We start from the raw sequence: 20,800 nt of genomic DNA on the forward strand, positions 1-20,800 counted from the left end.
AGCTCCCGCGTCTCACACACACACGAGCGCGACTTTAGCACAATATTTAGTAACTTTCAGACCCTTTAGGCGGCTTTTTTCCCATAACGGGTACGTACTAACAAACCTAGCGACTTAAAGAAAAAAAAAAAACCTTATCATTCTGTTGGAAGATGTCTCCAGTACTGCCCCGCGAGCGCAAGGTCTCTCTCCTGGCACAGTGTCACCTCTCTCGGCGTCTGTTCTGAGCAGCGAGCGGCAGAGAAGCAATGCTTTCAGTTTGCCTTAAAGCAGCAGACTCATCAATAAATCATTTAAAAAACATTGTTTCCAAGCACTTGTCGCTTACTGACTGTTTGAACTTTTAAATATGAACATAATTTGTCTGTTAATATGCGCAGTTTATTACTCAGACGCAAAACAGTGCTTCGCTCGTTTGCAAGCCATGATGTCTCTCTCGGAAAAAAAATGCGCTCGCCTCGCATGGTCGTAGCTCATTTTCTCATGGGCGGGCAAAGGGGAGGTAACCTTTCCCTGTATGACGACATAAGGGGAAGATTCCAGATCGGGCCATTTGAGCTTTCATTTTCTCAAAGGCGAAGCAGGATACCCAGGGCTCGGTTTACACCTATCGCCATTTCTAGCCACTGGGGGACCATAGTCAGGCTAAGGGAACTCATATTAATGTTAAAAAACCTCATAAAGTGAAATTTTCATGCCATGGGACCTTTAACTAAGTGATGGGCAAAGAAATGGAAAGTCTTAGATTGCCCAAGTCAATCTCCAGATTTAAATCCGATTGAACATGAATTTCACCAGCTGGAGAGGAGAGTAAAGGTAGAAACTCCCCAAAACAAGCAACAATTGGAATTGGCTGCATTAAAGGCTGGGAAAAGTATCTCAAAGGATGAGACCAAGAGTCTGGTGATGTCTATGGGTCACAGACTCACTGCTGTGATTGTGTGCAAGGGATCTGTAACTAAACATTAGCTTTTAATCTTTTATATCTGCCTTATGTTCAACTGTCCCAATACTTATGCTCACATCAATGAGTGGGATGAACTCTAAAAGTATATATATATTAGGGATGCGCGGTATACCGATACTGGAAAAATACCGGTATATATTATATTTCAAACGGTACGATATCATAATTTTGCTCAATTCGGTATTTCATACGCTGCTTTTGCAAAATGCACCTGTAGGTGGCAGTGCTTCCCAAATTGCTGCGCAACTGGTAAATGTGACAACAGAACAACGCGATGGATCAAACAGATGAAACTCAGCGCAGCCAAAATTAATAAATAAAGAGAACAGTAGAAGTGAAATATGGCATTACTTTGGATAAAAAACAGATGACAAAGGTGAAGGAACTGGCCTTACTGCACCTGTATGCAAGCGTTGCTATAGGCCTAAATCATGTTGCCACAGGAACACATCAAATCTTTTTAAGCATTTGTCGCTTGCTCATCCTGATCTTTTCAAAGAATTAAGAGATCGACAGGTGAGTGCATCATTCATAAATTCAGATTTGATTTGACCTTTTATTTACATCTGATCAACGCACATTCAGATGTAATACAGTAAGCGCAAACGTGCATGTGAGACACGCTAGAATCAATGAAGTTTTGGGCACGTAATACATGCACTTGCATTTCATACAATCAAATTTTAATTGGATATGAATTGAGCAAGAGTTTTGCTATATTAATTTTAGTATCAATGATATGAAGGGAATGTTTATATATATATATATATATATATATATATATATATATATATATATATGTGTGTGTGTGTGTGTGTGTGTGTGTATACAGTGTATACATTTATTATTTATATATAAATGTATACACTGTACACACACATATATTATGTAAACAAACACAGTGTCATATCATGCCAGATGTTAGGGTTCCCCCAATTCCAAAATCCCAATTTAACTCCCGGTTGCCAGGATATTTTAGTCAAACGATTAATTGCATCCAAAATAAAAGGGTGTTTGCTGAAACTGAAAAAGTGACAGTAAAAGGCATTAACAATGTAATGAACGATTTATATTTGAAATAAATACTGTTCTTTTACTTTTTTTCCATCAAAAAAAAAAAACAGAAATGATTTCTGAAAGATCACGTGACACTGATGACTGGAGTAATAGCTGCTGAAAATTCAGCTTTGCCAACACAGAAATAAATTATATTTTAAAATATATTCAAATAGAAAACAGTTATTCTAAACTGTTAGAATATTTCATATTACTCTTTTACTGTATTTTTAAATCAAATAAATGCTATGTTGTAGAGCATAAAATAAATCTTTTCAAAAACATATTTAAAAAAAATTCCCATTCAAAAGTCTGTGTTTCATACGTGTAGGCCTATCCTTTTTTTTTGGGGGGGGGGGGGGTGTCATATCATGCCAGATGTCAGGGTTCCCCCAATTCCAAAATCCCAATTTAACTCCCGGTTGCCAGGATGTGTGTATGTTTATTTACATTGCCCAAGTGTGTGGTTGTGCCCTGAGGGTAGAGGCATTGTGTTAATCTATGGAAGAGATACTTTGTTCCTATATAAAGTGACAGAATGTAATGCATGACAATAAAAAAAAAAAAAAAAGACGATACAGGAAGAACGCATACAAATCCTTCATAAAACATTACCTTCCTTACACTGCACTTCACAAGGAATATAATACATGCTAAACTTAACTGATACCACTGAATAAATTCTGTCAAATGACCTGTCTTCTATAGATATCACTTGCTTGTTGTATAGGGAGCAATGAACATTATGTAGGGGCCCTGTGAATTAGGCTGCATCTATGAATAGATTAAAATTTGCACACTTCCTCCAATTTTACTGACTTAATGACGTAAATGATCAGATCATAAAAGCTCTTTCATACAAAAATACAAAAAAAAAAATTTAACCTAAAAGATTAACGTTGCAAGACTATATTTAGCTGCTGTTGACACTTGAGTGTGTGGCCACCATCTGCATGTGTGTAAACTTAACGTGAGCTGGTGAGGGACAGCACCATCAGATCGAATGGAAAATGACAGCAAGATCAGAGCTGTGAAAGACCGGACAAGTGATTTATGGGCAAATAAAAAGGTGCAAATATTGTACAGTAATAGGACCCCTATGGATGTAGTCAGGGCTAAGGTGTGTATATGGGCGTGTTTGTGGAATTGCGGTAACATGACTATGCGAGTATGTATTTACGAGAAGAGCTTAATCTCCGACTCCAGCTTAATCGTAAAGCTTCCATATCATTGCATGAGCAGGTCAGCATGTGCATGCGCGTGAGCTGAAAAGGATACATGCTCCCCTCTGATTTACACATTAAAATACCAATCGTTTGCAGAGGAGAAGTTAAAACTTTGACCTGAACAGTGTGTATTTGTGCGTGTGAAATGAGAGGGGGGTAGGGTGGAGGTGTGCATACATCATACCAAATAAAGCCACAGCAACTCTCCCTTAAGTTAATCACTTAAACACATGGGAGAGAGGCTGCCTACACAAACATGCATGAGGGGGAGATCTGAAGCCACAGGCTGTTAAATAACCAACATAAAGATTCTACTTATTCCTCTATACTATAATGTTCACCAGAAAAAAAGTAATTGAGCAAATTTTGAATTGCGATAAAAGTAAAAGTAAATAAATAAATAAATAAACAAACACCAAAACCAGGATTCTGGAGTTTTTCAGTCTGTCCACATTGAATGCAAAGCTCTTGTGTGACATGACAATAACAGCCAATAAGAACAGAGATACAGTTATTTGGAGCAGAATTTTGTATCAACTAAATTTAAGGCAACTCAAAAAAAAAGCCATAACAATTGGACCAGTTGGCAAAATGCTTGTCAGTGTTTGCCATATATCATACCTGGTTGAAAAAAAAAAATTATATTTAAAAAAATAAATAAATAAAAGTATATATATATATATATATATATATGTGTGTGTGTGTGTGTGTGTGTGTGTGTGTGTGTGTGTAAAAGTGTTGGCCCCCCTTTCCTGATTTTTTTTTTTTTTTTTTTGCATGTTTGTCACACTTTAATGTTTCAGATCAAACATTAAACAGGGAAATTCAAACAGGGAAAACAAAATCCAAACCCACATGGCCCTGTGTGAAAGAGTGCTTGCCACCTTAACCTAATAACTGGTTGGGCCACCCTTAGCAGCAACAACTTCAATCAAGTATTTGCGATAACTTTGCCAACACTTTTTCACACCACTATATGTATTATTTATATATATATATATATATATACACAAAGACAAAATTGCTCTGTTGGCTGTGGAGTCAAGACATTTACACATCTGATTAAAAGATGAATATGAGACAAAACTACAGAATATCATATTTTATTATTGGGGGATTCAACACATAAGTGTTTTACCAGCTAAGAAGATCAGCACTTTTAGAGTTTCATCCCTCTATCTGATGTGAGTACAAGTATTGGAACAGTTGCCTCACAGGTCTTTCTAAGTGATCAGCTGTGTCCTGTTGCATTAATTCTTCAGATATTAAAAGCAGGGAATGTGTCGTATCAGTTATATCCATTACTTCTGCATTCTGAATTTTGCATTCGATGATGACACACAACCAGGATGAAGATGAGGGAGCTGACTTTGAGAGAAAAGTAAGCAATTTGGATGCTAAAAGAAAAGAGGAAGTCAGTTAGCGCTATAGCAAAAATAAAAGGCATGGAGAAATCAAGAGTTTGGAAACCACCAGTGACACCAGCAACTACCTGAGAAAACAACAGTAGTTGATGACACAAATCATAAAAGCTGTGGAAATTAATCCTAAAAGACGTGTCTTAAAATCACCAACAACTTCCAGAAAGCTGGGGTGATGCTCTGACAATCTACTGTCCTCAGGAGACATAGAATAACAGAGGCTACACAGTAAGATGCAAACCTCTGACCAGCACCAAAAAATAGAAAAGCAATATTAGAGTTTGGAAAAAAGCACAAAGGTTAGCCAGAAGAGTTTTGGAACTGTGTTTATGGAACGATGAGACAAAGATGAACTTTCTAAGTGATGGGAAAGCAAAAATGTGTAGAAAAAAAGGGAACTGCAATGATCCCAAGCATACAGCCTCATCTGTAAAGCATGGTGGAGGTGGTGTCATGGCATGGGCATGCATGGCTGCCTCTGGAACAGGCCCTCTCAACTTTACTGATGACTTAATGTATGATGACAGTAGCAGAGTGAATTTGGAAGTGTACAAAACCATGATTTGTCTGTCATCAACTACTGTTGTTTTCTCAGCCTATCAGGTAGTTGTTGGTTGCTGGTGAAAAACTTCAAATATTGAATAAAACACAAATATAACAAATACATTAAATTATAAATTAAAATGCCCCATCGGGACAAGACCACGGGAATCAGATAAGCCGTTTGCACAATCTGACATGGCTGGGGTTGGAATTGAACTGCGGGTTTCGTCTGGCCAGAGGAGAACTGGCCCCCCGACTGAGCCTGGTTTCTCCCAAGGTTTTTATTCTCCATTCTGTCACAGAGGGAGTTTTGGTTCCTTGCCGCTGTCACCTCTGGTTTGCTCAGTTGGGGACACTTAATTTCTAGCGATTATCGTCAATTTGATTTGACAGATACTATTTAAAATAAACTGAGCTAGACAATGACATCTCTGAATTCAATAATGAAATGCCTTTAACTGAAAATTGAGTGTTTAATCTTATCATTATACATTACTGACACTATCCTCCAATTTGATACTGTTAAGTGCTTTGACACAATCTGTATTGTTAAAAGCGCTATATAAATAAAGGTGACTTGACTTGATATTACTGATGAACTCCTCAGACTGTATCCTGCAATTTATTTATTTTTTTTAATTTTAAAAAAAGAAAAGAAAGTGAAGATTGTGCCACTACTGGTCATGATTGTGAAAAGCTGAAAAAAAAGACCCATGCAAACCATGGGAAGACCTCATACGGGTGTAAATGCATCCACAAATATATGAAGCTGTTCTGTGCAGAGTGAAGACAAATCAGTCCACCCTAAGTTGCCTTTATTTGTCTATGAACTCAAGCGTCCTAAGCCAAAATTCCATTGAGATGCTTCAGGCGGCTTAATTTCCTCTCTTGTCCTTTTCTCTCTCCCTCTCATCTCCTCACTATTGTGTTCTGTCATTTATCTATTTTATGGGATTATCGAGGCGCTTCTACCCTGCCCGCAATTCATTATGCTCCTAACTGCTCACTTAGGTTTATGCCCCTTTAAATCCCCCAACAGATAACCAACCAGCCTCGGTAAACAGATAGAGAGGGAGGGAGAGAGAGAGAGACATGTGGTGGGCACTCATCAGAGAAGGAATTAAGAGATGTCACGCGGCGGTGGCCATGGCAGTGAGTAGAGGCAGTTAGTGGCGGTTTTTAATGCAGCTGCCCTCTTTCTCCTCATTAGTAATTCAATTTGCTCTTTATTAGCCACTCTTATCTCCTGCACAGAGTCCCTCTGGCTAACCCCTCCATCACCCGCCCTGTCTTTCCCACTCGCCCCCACTCTCTTCACATCCAACCCAAAGAAGCATCACCTGGCTGGAACAAGACAAAACTTCCTATTACAAGACCTTGGTAGGAAGAGACACAGGCAATTTACAGGTATGCAAAAGGAAGGCAGTTTTATGGTAATACTGCTACTCTAATGTGCGCAGAAACAGAGCGCAAGCGATTACTGTGAGATTGGGGATGGGCTGGAGGGGGTGGAGCTGGCTGTAAAAACAGTGATTGCTTTCCATCAGGTTGGGCTTATATTCTCCAGTTCGTTAAAACAATCCAATTTGCAAAGGGATAATTACGCATTAGCTCCTTTTTATCTACTGAGCGAGAGTGCTGGCAGGGTTTGATAGTGTAGCCGTATTCGGCGTGTCACAGCTGCAAATTACCCACTATCGGCACATGTACACCATCACAGCCCGATTGGGCAATTAATTAACTCCTCCTATCCCCAGTGGATACAGGTCATCACACCCAAACCTACTTCTTAAATCAGGCTGCTGGGAACATGCTGCCCCCTATTGGGGGTGTACAGTCACAGCCAACAGATTTAATTCATAATCTTTCATAATTAGGAAATGTCAGACTAGGAAGTACCTTTGTAGGAAGTAAATAAGGTAAAATGTGTTAAACAGTACTAAGAGTCTATTAAAAGGCCTAAGTCATCAGAAGCAGAGAAGCTGTGAATTTTGCAGCAATATTATCACATAATATTCTCACAATATTCCATGCAGGCCTAGTTATGGCTGATAATCAAATGGCTCTCAAAGCACAGTACCATTTCGGATCAGATTATAACATCCATGAGTCAGGGTATTGCAATGTTTCATTTTTGAGGGGAATAAAAATGAGGCTTGAGAGATAGAAGTACAGGGTGTTCAATGGGTTGTACTGTTGTTTAACAACATACCAATTGTTGAACTAATAAAATGTCATTCCAAAAAAAGCATTATAACTTAGTAGCTAAATGGTTACGGAGGAAAAACAGGGCATCGTACACTATGACTGAGGATCACACACAACCAGACTTTCACGTCGTTTCAAACACAACAAGACCACACCGAAATGTGTGCTTTGTTGATAGAATATGCATGAAAATGAGAACAGCTTGTTTTCTAAAATTAAAAAAGTCTAACATATTTATACATACATACATACACACACACACACACACACACACACACACACACACACACACACATACATACATACATACATATATATAAAACTATATGGAAACGGGCTTCCATAAGAAGTCTGTGCCCATCATACACTATGCAATTTTTTGTGAAATCTGTCAACTCTGATTGCACAAAATCAAATATCTGGACAAAATCTCTGTTGTGTATTCCAGTCTTAAAGTGATTAAGATGTAAGAATAATAAAAGGTAAACAAATTATTGGTATGTGCACACTTATCAATATTAATATCAAGTCAAAAACGTGGGCCTCAAAATGGTAGATTAAACTATTTAAAATTACATATCAGAACATGTAAAAAAATATAGCCAAGTCTCTGAGACTGACGGGAAGATTGATTGATGAAGATGATTTCATCTACAGTAAGACTTTATTTTCATGACAGCATAAAGCCCACCTCAACCTCTCTCTGAGGAATACAAACAAAGCAGCGATAATTAATTTTCCAGAGACCGTTTTGTGTTGATTACTAATTAGACCAGTTAGTCACAGAGGGGGTAAAAACAATCAGTTCATTTAAAAAGGCAGAGGTAGAGTTGCATTGTGTTTTGAGAGTTGCAAAGCATTTTGTGAATGTGCAGTCATAGTAACTGACCTGATCTTGAGGTCCCGAGTGAGGTGGAGGTGAGAGAGAGACGGCGGAGCTTGTGTCTGCCGAATGAAACCAGCACTTTTGACTGTGCTTGCCTGGCATTGGTTGGAGTCTTCACCTGTGTGTGTGTCCGTCTCTGCAACGAATACTGGCTCCTTACAGTCTGCACAATGGGGCTGCATCTTCTCTCTAAGGAGGGACTGTATATAGGCATACATAAAACATACATGAAATGCTGTAAGAATTTCTGTAAAAAAATGTTTTTAGAAATTTTAGCATGTTACAGAAGTCGATAAAAAGTAAATGTTTGCTTGCTTTGATGGAAGTGCAAAGGAACTTTAAGGAACTATGTGCTGCCATCTAGAGGAGAGTTTAAGAACAATATTCCCACCAGCTGTGACACTTGCAACTAGCAATCATTCTACAGTTTAAAGAAGTCCTATAATACATTGGGTTTCTAAAGTTTGTGATAAAACATGTTCCAGGACATTTCTATGTTTTAGATCTTTTGTTTTGTCAATTTTGGAATCGTCTATGTCAACATTGTGACATTATTTGATAGTTGTCACAAATACAAATTTTGCTTGCTTGTGTTTAATAATTCCACTAACAAAACATCATGCATTTCGACATGTCAGGCAAGTACTGTTATTTGTTATCAGTCCTTTTTAACAGGATAGATAACTACTCCCGCAAGAGTAAAAATATACTAATTAAATAATGATAAATAACACTGTTAATTACAGTGATGTCTAACTGATTTGACTTTTTTAGTGTTTTGTTTTCATTTATTTTATACAAAATAGTATACAAAATTTAATATCAATTTATCAGATTTTGGCCATAGCATGATTGGGCCGGCCAGAATTTTAATATCAGTGCATCCCTAAAATTAATTCTGACTTCTCACATCCCCTTGCATATATACATCACAATCTTAACATAGCAGAACTCTCACCTGCTAGCAGATCTTCTGATGATCTTGGTTCGACTCCTGAGCTTGAAAGCACCAGCTGACAGTGGGGTGGAAGTAGGGTTCATGTAGGTGGGGTCTGAGGACAGAACAGATCCCTTTTGCCCCTTCTTGTTAGCCGTCCATTGATAGACTGTGCCTTTATGGGTAGTCATAAAAATTGAGCTAGAGGCATCTGCTGTTGTGCTTTGTCCAGCCGCTTTCCAGCGATAGCGGCTGGCATGGTCAGCATGGGATGTGGAGGCACCTTTAGCTTTAGACTTTTTAAATAAAGTTGTTAAGGTTGTGGCACATCTCTTTTCTTTCATTGGTACCTCCAGTCCACCTTGAGATGTTCTTACAGGGGCTGTAAGAGATTTGGGTGAAAGGGGCTTGCGTGGTGTTTTCTTTAAAGTGTTTGTTTTCCCAGCTGTTGATGAAGAGCAAGAGGAAGACACCCAGGTGTACTTTGAGGTCTTAGGAGCTCCGAGCAAAAGATTAGGCTTGCGAGACACCTTCTTATTAGAGCTGGAGACTCGTTTGACAGTGGCTGTGCCAGTTGAGGATCCATAGGTCACTGTCTTAGGTGTGCTTTTTATGTTTACCATCTCTTGGTTTTTCACCCAAGTAAACCGAGATTTTTTATGACATGGTTTGGCTACATGTGTCTGAGTTGAGTCTAGCTTAAGCTGAAGCTTTGTGGGACTCAAGGAAGCCTGAGACTGAAGGTTAGAGGCAGATGAAGCCATAATACAATCTCTACTGCCTGTTGGCATTACAACAGTCCTACTGGATAAGGCAGCAGTGGAAAGGTGTGGTTTGACTCGAACTGGAGTTGAAGCTTTGACAGGTGAAGGGATAGAGGGATTGTTCACAGCCAAGGATGATTTCAAAGTGGGTTTTATCTTCATTTCAGGGTCAGATGTTGAAGCAGAGTCAGTTAGTGCATTGGCAGATGTGCAGCCATGAGCCTTTTTTCTTGTTGAAGGTATAAGCACAGTCCTTTTTTCACTTGCTTCACTTTTCCTCTCCTTTGAAGTCTCATTTTGGAAATTAAGTGAAGATGTTGGAGATTTATCCGTGGTTTGTTCAGCTTCCAACTTTTTCAATAAAACACTGTTGTTTCCAAAACGTCCAGCACTATTCCCAGTAGCAGAAGCGGCTCCAGATGTAGTGATGTGAGGCTGGCTCAGGTGGTCCACAGCTGGATGAGACACATGGCTCCCAACTGTTTTGTTGGTCTTGTTGTTAAGTGAGTATGTTTTCCTCCAGCTGCCAGAAGAATGAGGCACATACGGTTGTGGCAGTGATGAATATGACTGTGTGTAGTGTGAGGCATGCCCCCGACTCTGGCCCCAGCCGGAGCCATGTCTGGCACGACCCCACTCCGTAGAACTTGAGGGAACGTCACCATGAGTACTTTTATAGTCATTAATGAGGTCTGCAAAGTAAAGAAGAAGCGTGTAAGGTTAAGGTGAGACTAATCTGAACTGACCTGATTATTTAAATATGAGTGAAATTGACTTCAGTGAATGCAAGGTCTGTAACAGAAGTGTGGACATCTGTTTTCACTACACTCGATTCCAGAAGACAGAAAAATATATTATAAAAAAAAAAAAAAATTATAATAATAAGCTGAGATGCCCCTTGAAAAGACACAGTCTAATTAATGTTAAACACCTGACAGAATCTCTCTAAAATTAAGTCAGAAAATTAAATAAATTGAATTTTTTTAATTATTTAAAAAATCTTTTAGAAAGAGTGAAACAAATATAAATCTGAATTATCAGAATATAGCTGTTAACTATAAAATCAAATGCAAGGTATCTGTAATCATAAACATCGTAAATTATATGCATATCTTAAAACAATATACGCTGTTCTAGAATATGTTACATTGTATTACATTTTCTGGTCCCTATCTCCTTACAGGTCTTTACCTAATGATTGTCACGAGATTTTGATCTAATTTGTTTCAAAGGTTGGAGATTTTGGAAATCATTTTTGTTTAACCCTGAATGGATTAGAATTTTTAATCACAATCAGTTTATATTAGCTATTCAACAGCTACCAAGAAAGAATCTAGAATAGAATATTATCAAACATACCGAATTTAAATAACAGATAAACGAACAGAGGCCTTCAAAATGAACATACATAAAATGTGGGGCATTTCTTTCACTTTGGTTGGTTGTCATTTTAGCCCAGAGACTTGTTTATTCCTGAACCTGCTCTACAGCAACCAGCAAAGAACCAGTACCAACAACGAGGAAAAATGAAATCGAACAAACTATTGTAAATCAGAAATTAAAAAACAAATTAGTGCATATCTCAGCTTAAATTAATAACGGTTAGGTCAGCCACGGTGTTACTGAATACGTCATTCACAAGGTAAATGTGGCTAATAACGAACGTAGAGTTTTGAAAAAGGCTTAAAACCACTGTTGAATTACACTAGAAGATGACCATATAAATAAAGCTGTCACACTTACTTTGCAATTCCTCTATTTCTCTTTTTAGCGCTTCACGTTCCGCCATCTTTACACCAAAACACAGATGTCATCAAACCGCGACGACGCCTGTGATTACGTTTACAGGCAACATCCAATCACAACACGCCTCTCAACAGATGATTCTAAAGTTTTGTTTTTTAGCAGAACCAAAGATCTTAGCTGAACTACGCCTGGCTGTTCGAAACTTTACCGACCGTCTGGAGCGTAGTTTCATTTAGAGCAACATATGATCACATTATCTTTATTCTAACAACCTTAGTTGATGTACGTTACGTTATTTGGAAGAAGGCTGACAGTTTTGCATTCTAACAGTTTCGTTTTGGGTTAACTTACATAAATCGAAAGTACTACTGATATCGGTAAGTAATGAGCATAATTAGATCGAATGTTTGCTCAATTTAATTGGGAATTATTCATTTTATGAAGTCGCTTGAGAATGGACGTTAACTTGTTTTATTAGCCATAGTATTCCAGATCAATATATCAATACAGTAATAACTAACAAAGTTACTATCACTAACTGTTGACTGTTTTACAGAGGCTGTCTACGCAGCTCTTCCTATCTACCAGCGTAGTTGTTTTAAATTGTTTTCGTTTTTAACTGGGAGGTGTTTAAATGACGAAGAAGAGGAATATGTATTACTCAGAGGAAGTGAGCAAGTAACATAACTCCAATGCTATAGGCCCATGCCCACACTGGAAACACTGGTATCAACCTGAAAGCCTGACGTACTTCAGTTTTCCAAGTGGCATTTTCAAGATATGGCTTCAGCTGACAACAAATTGTATTTCATCATAACTGCAAAACCGCCTACACCACATGGGTACATAAATGCTGGTGAAATATGTTTCATAGACAAACAACTTTTTTATGCTAGGGAAAAGAGAAACGAGACAGACATTGTACCTGTAGTACGTATGGGAAAAATCTGTGACGAAGACCTTGATAAAGTTCTCCTAAAGTCATTGTCGCGCAGATCAGCAGAATTACTGCTGGCTCTTGAATCCAATGAATCGCGACTGTTGGCACTGAAAGATCCTGAGGCTTTAGAGAAGGCTTCAAATCTGTCTAAAGGCAGTTGGGTTCAAGTTGAATATAGAGGAGAATGGCTCAAAGGTGTTATTCGATACATTGGCAGTCTCGCATCTTATAGTTCTGATCCTATAAGAGGAGTCTTCTTTGGGGTGGAACTACAGGTGAGTAACCTGTTTGCATGAGTGAGATTGTGTCTGTAGTATTGTTGAAGAGAGAACAGAGTGGTTGTGTAAGTCTTAGGCTGATGATACATGGGGATAACTTTTTGAGCAATGTTACTGGGCAACTTTGGTTAATGTTAGCGCCAATGGGCAACCAGGTGAGACACAGGGCCTATAACTCATTCTCAGTGGAAAAGTACCCAAGAAACATTGCTCAAACAATGTTGCCCAGTGTATTATCAGCTTTATATCCTCTTTTATTCTTAGGGGGAAGATAAAGGAAAAGGACAAAATGATGGTTCCTACCAGCACAAAACATACTTCACATGTCCTAAAAACTCAGGCATTTTTGCCTCTTTTGCAAGAATCAAACCAGTGGATCATAAACCTTCAGCACCACCGCTACCAACTCAGTCTTCTCTGTCCATGACGTCTACTGAGCCTCTCAAAGCTGGAGACAGAGTAACCTTTTTTGGTGATACAAATGTTCACCATGGCATGGTTATGGATATAAAAGACAGCCCAGATGGCAAAATGGTTCTTATATCTACTGTGAGTACTTACTTCTTAGAGTGACTAAGAATGAATATTTCACCCAAAAAAGAATTTACTCACTGTGGTTCTAAGTCTGTATAACTTTCTTTCCTTAGTTGAGCAAAAAAGGGGACATTTTTAAGGATTTCACGTTGTGTTCCACAGAAAGAAATACAAAAACAATTTTTTTTGTAACATTCTCTTTGAACACTTTCCTTAGCTCTAAAGATAAAAGCAAAACTGGGTTGGTAGGATGATAGAAACAAATCCAAAAAAAGAAAGATTTATCTGAATGTTCATATAAATACTAGTCCCAGAATAATGTTCTATCTCTTAGGGTACATTTACACGATAACGATTTGCCAAAGTTTTTGCTAAAGAAAAGTTTTTCCTTTGCATTTTTAGAATACAGATGACAACATTGTCAAAACGATGAAAACGACTTAAAATGCTGTATTATCTATGCCAGCCCAGTAGTTGGTAGTGTCACTTTGTAAAGAAACACTATGCAAACTTGTAATACGTTTGCAACGTCACTGTTTTCACAAATTCATGTTTACATTTTGTAGTTTACACTGACACAATAACGATATTGTTTGCAAAAACTTACACTTTGAATTTGCACCTCTTCTCAGGATAAGGATGACGAGGGTAAGCAAGGAGGAGAGATAATGCTCCCACTGGATTATGTAATTAAAGAGGAGCTGTTAAATAAAGGTAACATATGCCTGTGTCACGGCAGGTTTTATGTGCACTTATAGAATAGAACAACACACAGTACAACCTTAGTATGAGTATTTGGCCATAGATACTCATGCAAACAATAATTTCTGTCCTTTCACTGTAATGAAGTTATTTTTATAATATACTTTTTGTTTTTTTGTTCTGTTTTTCTTATGACCAGATGAAACTGAAAAAATGAACACTTCTCAGGGCCCAGGGATGGGGGGTGTTACTGATTCTGACGAAATTACTGTTGGCTCCCTCGTGCAGTTTCAGGGAAAAACACTACTTTATGGAATTGTCCGCTGGATTGGATATTTACCTGATTTCCCTGAGAAGACTGCTGGACTAGAACTGGTAGATTCTCTCTATACCAGTTCAACTGGTCATCTTTCAGAAACTCCTGTAGCTCTGAAATGAAATAAAACTACAAGCCAGTTTCACCATTTTTTAAACTAAGACTGTAATATATGTATTTTTTCTTAGGAGGACGGCAATGCCGGCGTGAATGATGGAACATATAAAGGAAAACGGTACTTTAACTGTCCTCCTCATTGTGGTTTATTTGTGAAACTGTCATCTTGTCGGCCTGATGATCGGTTTTCTGGTATAAAGAAGCAGCTGTCCAATGGACACTCTGGTAAGATTATTGTTAAATTTTTGTGAAATTACAGTGTACTGTACTTAAAGTGAGTGTGTCAGGTGTTTATTAGCAGAAAGTGAAACTTTACCATGGACAGGTAGATTACACCAACAAATATTATGATGCCACATACTGTAGTGGAACTTGCGCAACGTTCCTTGTGTGCCTCATTCTTCTTCTCTGAGACAGATAATGATGAGGCAATTGTATCTGAGGAACAGGAGAATGTACCGCCTATTAGAACAGAAGATGTGTCAAACCGACTGATTGGAAAGATGAAAGGCATTCAGGGTCACTGCAACTCCTGTTATATGGACTCTGCCCTGTTCAGGTTATAACTCATCTTAGACATGATTTACATGGAGTTTTAATGTATGTTGTATTATATTGTATTATAATGTATATTAAACTATATTTAATGTATGTTAAAGATTTGTTTCTTTAACATACATTAAATATAATTGTAGAATGTAGAAGTAGAGTCAACAAATAAATGAACACAATTTAAATATGTCTGGTTTAATTTATTAACAGTTCAGTAATATGGCTTGATCTTATTTCTGTTTTTTTGTTGTTGTTTTTTTCTTTTTGTCCAGTGTGTTTTCCTGTTCATCAGTTCTGGATTCTCTGCTTTTTAAGACTACAGAACATGAAACCATTCAAAGCATTCTGCTAAAGAACATTGTCAACCCTCTCCGCAAGTGAGTTTGTGGCCTGCATTTGGCTTTGTATTGATTAGAATTTTTACCTTGTAAAATTTAAATTTGAAAGTGATGCTAAACAGAAATTAAAATTGCTCTGTTGGCTGTGGAGTCAAGACATTTATGAATATGAGACAAAACTACAGAATGTCACATTTTATTATTAGCCAATATTATTCAATCAGATTTAAATCTGGGGATTGACTTGGGCAATCTAAGACTTTCCATTTCTTTGCCCTTATAAATTCCTTCACTGAACTGGCAGGGTGTTTTAGGTCATTGTCCTGATGCAATATGAAGCACTTCCCAATGAATCTGGTGGCATTTCAAGCCATGACACCACCTCCACCATGCTTTACAGATGAGGCTGTATGCTTGGGATCATTGCAGTTCCCTTTTTGTCTCCACATTTTTGCTTTCCCATCACTTAGATAAAGGTTCATATTTGTTGCATCAGTCCAAAACTCTTCTGGCTCACCTTTGTGCTTTTTTGCAAACTCTAATCTTGCCTTTCTATTTTTGGTGCTGGTCAGAGGTTTGCATCTTGCTGTGTAGCATCTGTAATTCTGTGTCAAAGTCTCCTGAGGACAGTAGATTGTCAGAGCATCACCCCAGCTTACTGGAAGTTGTTGGTGATTTTACAGACACGTCTTTTAGGGTTCATTTTCACAGCTTTTATGATTTGTCTGTCATCAACTACTGTTGTTTTCTCAGCCAATCAGGTCGTTGTTGGTTGCTGGTGGTTTCCAAACTCTTGATTTCTCCATGCCCTTTGTTTTTGCTATAGCTCTAATTGACTTCCTCTTTTCTATTAGCATCCAAATTGCTTGCTTTTCTCTCAAAGTCAGCTCCCTCGTCTTCATCCTGGTTTGTGTGTGTCATCATCGAATGCAAGATTCAGAATGCAGAAATAATGGATATAACTGATACGACACATTACCTGCTTTTAATATCTGAACAATTAATGCAACAGGACACAGCTGATCACTTAGAAAGACCTGTGAGGCAACTGTTCCAATACCTATGCTCTCATCAGATAGAGGGATGGAACTCTAAAAGTGCTGAACTTCTTAGCTGATAAAACACTTATGTGTTGAAACGGCTAATAATAAAATGTGACATTCTGTTGTTTTGTCTCATATTCATCTTTTAATCATATTTGTAAATGTCTTGACTCCACAGCCAACAGAGCAATTTTGTCTATATAATATATATATTTATTTATTTATTTATTTATTTATTATTATTATTATTATTAGGAGAGCTTGAATAACCTAATTTTCTCTCCTAATTTACAGACAAGGTTTTGTATCAGAGCGCAGTGTGATGAATTTTCGGAAACAATTACAGAAACGGGAACACTGCCCCACTTACACGACAGATGAGAAGGGTACGTTATCTTTTTGATGTCATAGCCATTTTCAGCTTTGTTAATGATGTCAAGTTTCTAACAGAATATTGAAGGAAAATGTCCAACTTTACATTTCTCTGCAAGTCATTAAAACAGATCCAAAATATTGCACAGCTGTTTCCACAAATTATTTATATCTCATTATCTATAAAAAGATCTCTTGGCTGTTTTATAGAATTGCACTAAGCATAGTGTTTTTCCTGATGTATGCAGATCCCGAGGAGTTCCTCTCTCTCATCATGCAGGAGATTCTCTTTCTGGATCCGCCACTCATACTCTGGTAGGGAAACTTTTCATTGTTTTTATTTGTCAGTAGGGACAGGAATCATAAGGCATTTAGCTATTCAAGTTCCTACTTGATTTCATTGTTTATTCCTAGTAATTTGAGGAAGTACCAAATAATTGATCATAATTACTATACTATTTAACACATACACACACACATAAACTACACGTTGGAAACGCTATCCGAATATTTTAGCATTATGATCTCTTTGCAAAGGTGGAAGATTGACATTCAAGAAACTAACCAAACTGAACATCATAAATTATTCTGTTATAGTTTTTGGAGTTTATGCATTAATATGTTTATCACTTTATCTGCCTTTAGCAGCCAATCAGGAAGCATGCAAAAATTGCAAAACTGTTACTACTACCAAATCTTTATGGATTATAACCACCATTTAGTCCTGCCGACGGTTCAGCAGCTACTGGAACATTCATTTTACAGCAACAGTCTCAAACTAGCAGAGGTATTATTTTGGTTGGACATCCCATAATTGACCTGCAGATGGTACTGTTTCTCTCTACTAAAAATATTTCTGGTGTGAACCAACTGAATATAAATTCTGTATGTGTTTTTCTTAATATCATGAAATGGATCCACAATATTGAGTCATTGTATTATCTAGCTGTTACTCTGAGTATTTTTTCCTCTATGCCTCCAGGTGCCTGCCTGTCTGATTCTTACTATGCCTCGCTCAGGGAAGAGTTTCAAAATGTTTCCAAAAATCATTCCTTCTACAGAACTGGACATCACAGGTCTTCTCGCAGATGGTAACTTGTCCTAAACATCTATACAAATATTAATGTCTTGGGGTTTTCATAGTAATGTGCTTCCCTCTTTCTATGTGTTCTATTAAGTCGCCTGAGGTGTGTTATATGTTTACTTGCTCATTAGGTCCTCAGCAGTGCGTGTTGTGTGGTCAGCTTGCAAATCACGAGTGTGATGAGTGCTTCAGAGACACAGTGTTTAGTCAAACAGGATTCAAATATTTCTGTGTGAAATGTTCCTCTCAGGTAGGGTGTTAAATATGCATTCTGCATTTATCAGAATATTCTGTTTAAATGTATAATGCATAAATTCAGTCCTTTCTTATGGTTATTTTCATAGGCTTGCTTATTAAATTATTAGACTAATTATTAAAATGGATTATATAGAGTAAATCATGTACTGTATATATCATAAATCATTCACTTATTTATAAGCAACATTATATGTTAAACAACCTTGGAACTGACTTGTTTGTGTAGGTGCACTCTCACCAGCAGCGTCGATGCCACAAACCCAGCACCCTGCTTCTTCCTCAGGGCTTCCCTTACTCACAGAGTTCAGGGTCTGATCGCTGCACTCCTCCACGGGAGAAACTCGAGCTGTTTGCTGTGCTGTGTATAGAGACCAGCCACTATGTTTCTTTCGTCAAATATGGACCTCAAGATACTGACTGGATCTTCTTTGATAGCATGGCTGACCGTGTTGGTAAGTGAATGTGTGCTTGGTTTGAAGCGCTGGGTTTGATCATGTAGATCATACACTTTCCTGTTTGTAGGTGAAAGTGATGGCTTTAATATCCCAGAAGTACGTGCATGTCCTGAGGTTGGCCAGTACCTACATATGCCACTGGCTCAGCTGGCTAATCAAGTGCCTCGAGAGATGGAAGGTGTGGCGAAGCGACTCTTCTGTGACGGTTACATGTACCTTTATCAGAGCAAGACCATGTCTCTGTATAGATGATTAAATCAATACGTACATGTCAATAAATGAGAATGTGCAATCTGATTATCTACGAATAGATATGTTCTTTTTAAGGGAAATTTTGAAACTATATGCTTCTGCTCCATATTTGAGCATTTATCAGTCAAATATTTACACTTTTTGGGGGAATTATTTTTCTTTCTGTATGGAATTCCCATACTGCATTACCTGGGTGGGTGGTACACACTCTTTAATTAAAACATGCTGGAAAAAGATGATGCAGCTGATATTCTTTAAGTGATTTAGACTTGAATAAAAGTACACAAATTTTCAAAGTATGTGTATAAGAAATAATATATATAATCATTCTCTAATCTTACCAAAATGGGTTTCTTTTCAAATGTGTATTGCTGACCTACTGTAGCTTGCTGCCTAATTAACGTTAATAGAAAAGGGAGTCAAGACATGTTTGCTTACATTTAATACTGACAAGAAAAAGATTTTATTTCTATAACGTATGAAGTTGATGCCTTAAAGAATTCCAGTTGTAATTTTCAATTGTATTGGTTCTTGAGGTTCTCTATGAAGCTTTCTGGCTACTGAATAACGTTGTGAGCAATACTGTATGTAATAATCACTGTCACAAGTTATCCGTCAAAATATTTTGATTCTTGAATTTGTTTTGGCGTATTTGATTTCCTTCCAGTGAAAAAGATCAACCAAAAAAAATAAATGTCTTGACAGGAATTGCATCCTCTATGTCCTTTTTCTCTCTCTGTGTCTGTGTGTGTGACCTAGATCTCGGCTCATTACATTCCGCCGTTAACCAAACAGGGATAAACCTGGATGAGACTTTGCATGTTTATGATTTTTGTTACATCATCGTAAACTTTAATTGATGGAACAGTAGTTATTTAGACTGCAAGAGTTGGAAAGGGCTCACAACAACACTTCTACTGAAATCTTTCCTTAAGACTGGATAAGAAAAAGGGGATAATCTGTGCTGTGATACAGCTAATACACTTAGATTTAGGTACTTTAGATGCCTTAAGAGGGTGTAAAATGTAAACATGTACACTGTTATAATATTTATTTTAGTCCCAAATGACTTCCTGACTTGATACTTTCTGCTGCTTTAAATCACATTAGATAAAAAGTGAATTTAGCAATCACTATGTTATAATGTACAGTATGGAAATTTTCATTTGCTGAATTGCTAAAGATTACATTTAGCTGTGTTATTAGATTATTGTTTTTAAACGATTACCTGAAGTGAGAAGATGACAGCAAATGTAATCTAACAGTGTCACAATTAAAATTCAAAAATTGTTTGATATGATAAATTTGAAAAAATCTGGATACAGAAACAAAATTGGTTGTGAATGTGCGAAACAAATAATAATAAATAAATTGTATTGTATTGGAAAATTGGCAGAGAAACAATTTTCACTTGAATATTTTTAGTATATTTCATAAATTATTAAGTGCAAGTAACACACTGAATTAAATGTCATGTTTTTAAGTATTCTTAAACTTTTTGTCCTCCAAAAAAAACCATCATGCCCTTATACGCACTTCCTTTCTCTTTCTTATTGTCTATTTCGATGAAAACTCTTCCCTTTTTTCTTTCATATCCATGCTGTCATTGTGAGTCCTCTTGACTTGATTTAGAACAAAGAGAATGTGTGAATACACAACCAACACATGTTGAATTCACAAAGCGCTGTCAAAAACACAGACAAGCACTGCTTTACAGGCACAGGAAATATATTAATGCCTGACTCTAAATCAATAAAGTGTTGCCTGTGTGATGATCTCATTATGCAGACAGAGCTCAGCACTGT

The 20,800-nt window shown here is 37.4% G+C and overlaps 2 protein-coding genes across 4 annotated transcripts in view; one reads left to right on the forward strand and one right to left on the reverse strand.

Moving 5' to 3' along the window:
• LOC306844929 (uncharacterized protein) overlaps window positions 1–11,817 on the reverse strand; it is a 72,773-nt gene extending 60,956 nt beyond the window's left edge. Inside the window, exons 1-3 of the mRNA XM_079377376.1 lie at window positions 11,752–11,817; window positions 9,266–10,700; window positions 8,311–8,507 (exon numbers count right to left, since the gene is read on the reverse strand). Of these exons, the coding sequence (XP_079233502.1) occupies window positions 8,311–8,507; window positions 9,266–10,700; window positions 11,752–11,797 (1,678 nt within the window). The 5' untranslated portion in view covers window positions 11,798–11,817. The remainder of the gene's footprint in view (window positions 1–8,310; window positions 8,508–9,265; window positions 10,701–11,751) is intronic.
• Window positions 11,818–11,865: 48 nt separating this feature from the next.
• On the forward strand, window positions 11,866–19,713 carry LOC306845427 (ubiquitin carboxyl-terminal hydrolase CYLD-like). 3 transcript variants are annotated; one of them, XM_079378213.1, is made up of 15 exons: window positions 11,870–12,131; window positions 12,311–12,969; window positions 13,237–13,521; window positions 14,139–14,220; window positions 14,408–14,583; window positions 14,713–14,866; window positions 15,059–15,200; window positions 15,466–15,570; window positions 16,869–16,960; window positions 17,195–17,261; window positions 17,592–17,733; window positions 17,929–18,037; window positions 18,162–18,280; window positions 18,515–18,740; window positions 18,811–19,713. In XM_079378213.1, the coding sequence occupies exons 2-15, from the start codon at window positions 12,535–12,537 to the stop codon at window positions 18,993–18,995; spliced, it is 2,319 nt and encodes a 772-aa protein (XP_079234339.1). In that variant the 5' UTR covers window positions 11,870–12,131; window positions 12,311–12,534; the 3' UTR covers window positions 18,996–19,713. The 3 variants fall into 3 exon arrangements, with proteins under 3 accessions (XP_079234341.1, XP_079234339.1, XP_079234340.1); XM_079378214.1 differs by having other exon boundaries at window positions 17,595–17,733; XM_079378215.1 differs by having other exon boundaries at window positions 11,866–12,969.
• Window positions 19,714–20,800: the final 1,087 nt, after the last annotated feature.

Source organism: Barbus barbus (genome assembly GCF_936440315.1).
Source record: "Barbus barbus genome assembly, chromosome: 25".
In the NCBI taxonomy this organism is placed as follows: domain Eukaryota; kingdom Metazoa; phylum Chordata; class Actinopteri; order Cypriniformes; family Cyprinidae; genus Barbus; species Barbus barbus.

Coding starts and splice junctions, on each gene's coding strand:
- LOC306845427 (XM_079378215.1), top strand. CDS start 12,535: ATGGCTTCAGCTGACAACAAATTGTATTTCATCATAACTGCAAAACCG. Junction 14,584..14,712: donor AGACTGCTGGACTAGAACTG/GTAGATTCTCTC, acceptor ATTTTTTCTTAG/GAGGACGGCAATGCCGGCGT. Junction 16,961..17,194: donor TTACACGACAGATGAGAAGG/GTACGTTATCTT, acceptor TGATGTATGCAG/ATCCCGAGGAGTTCCTCTCT.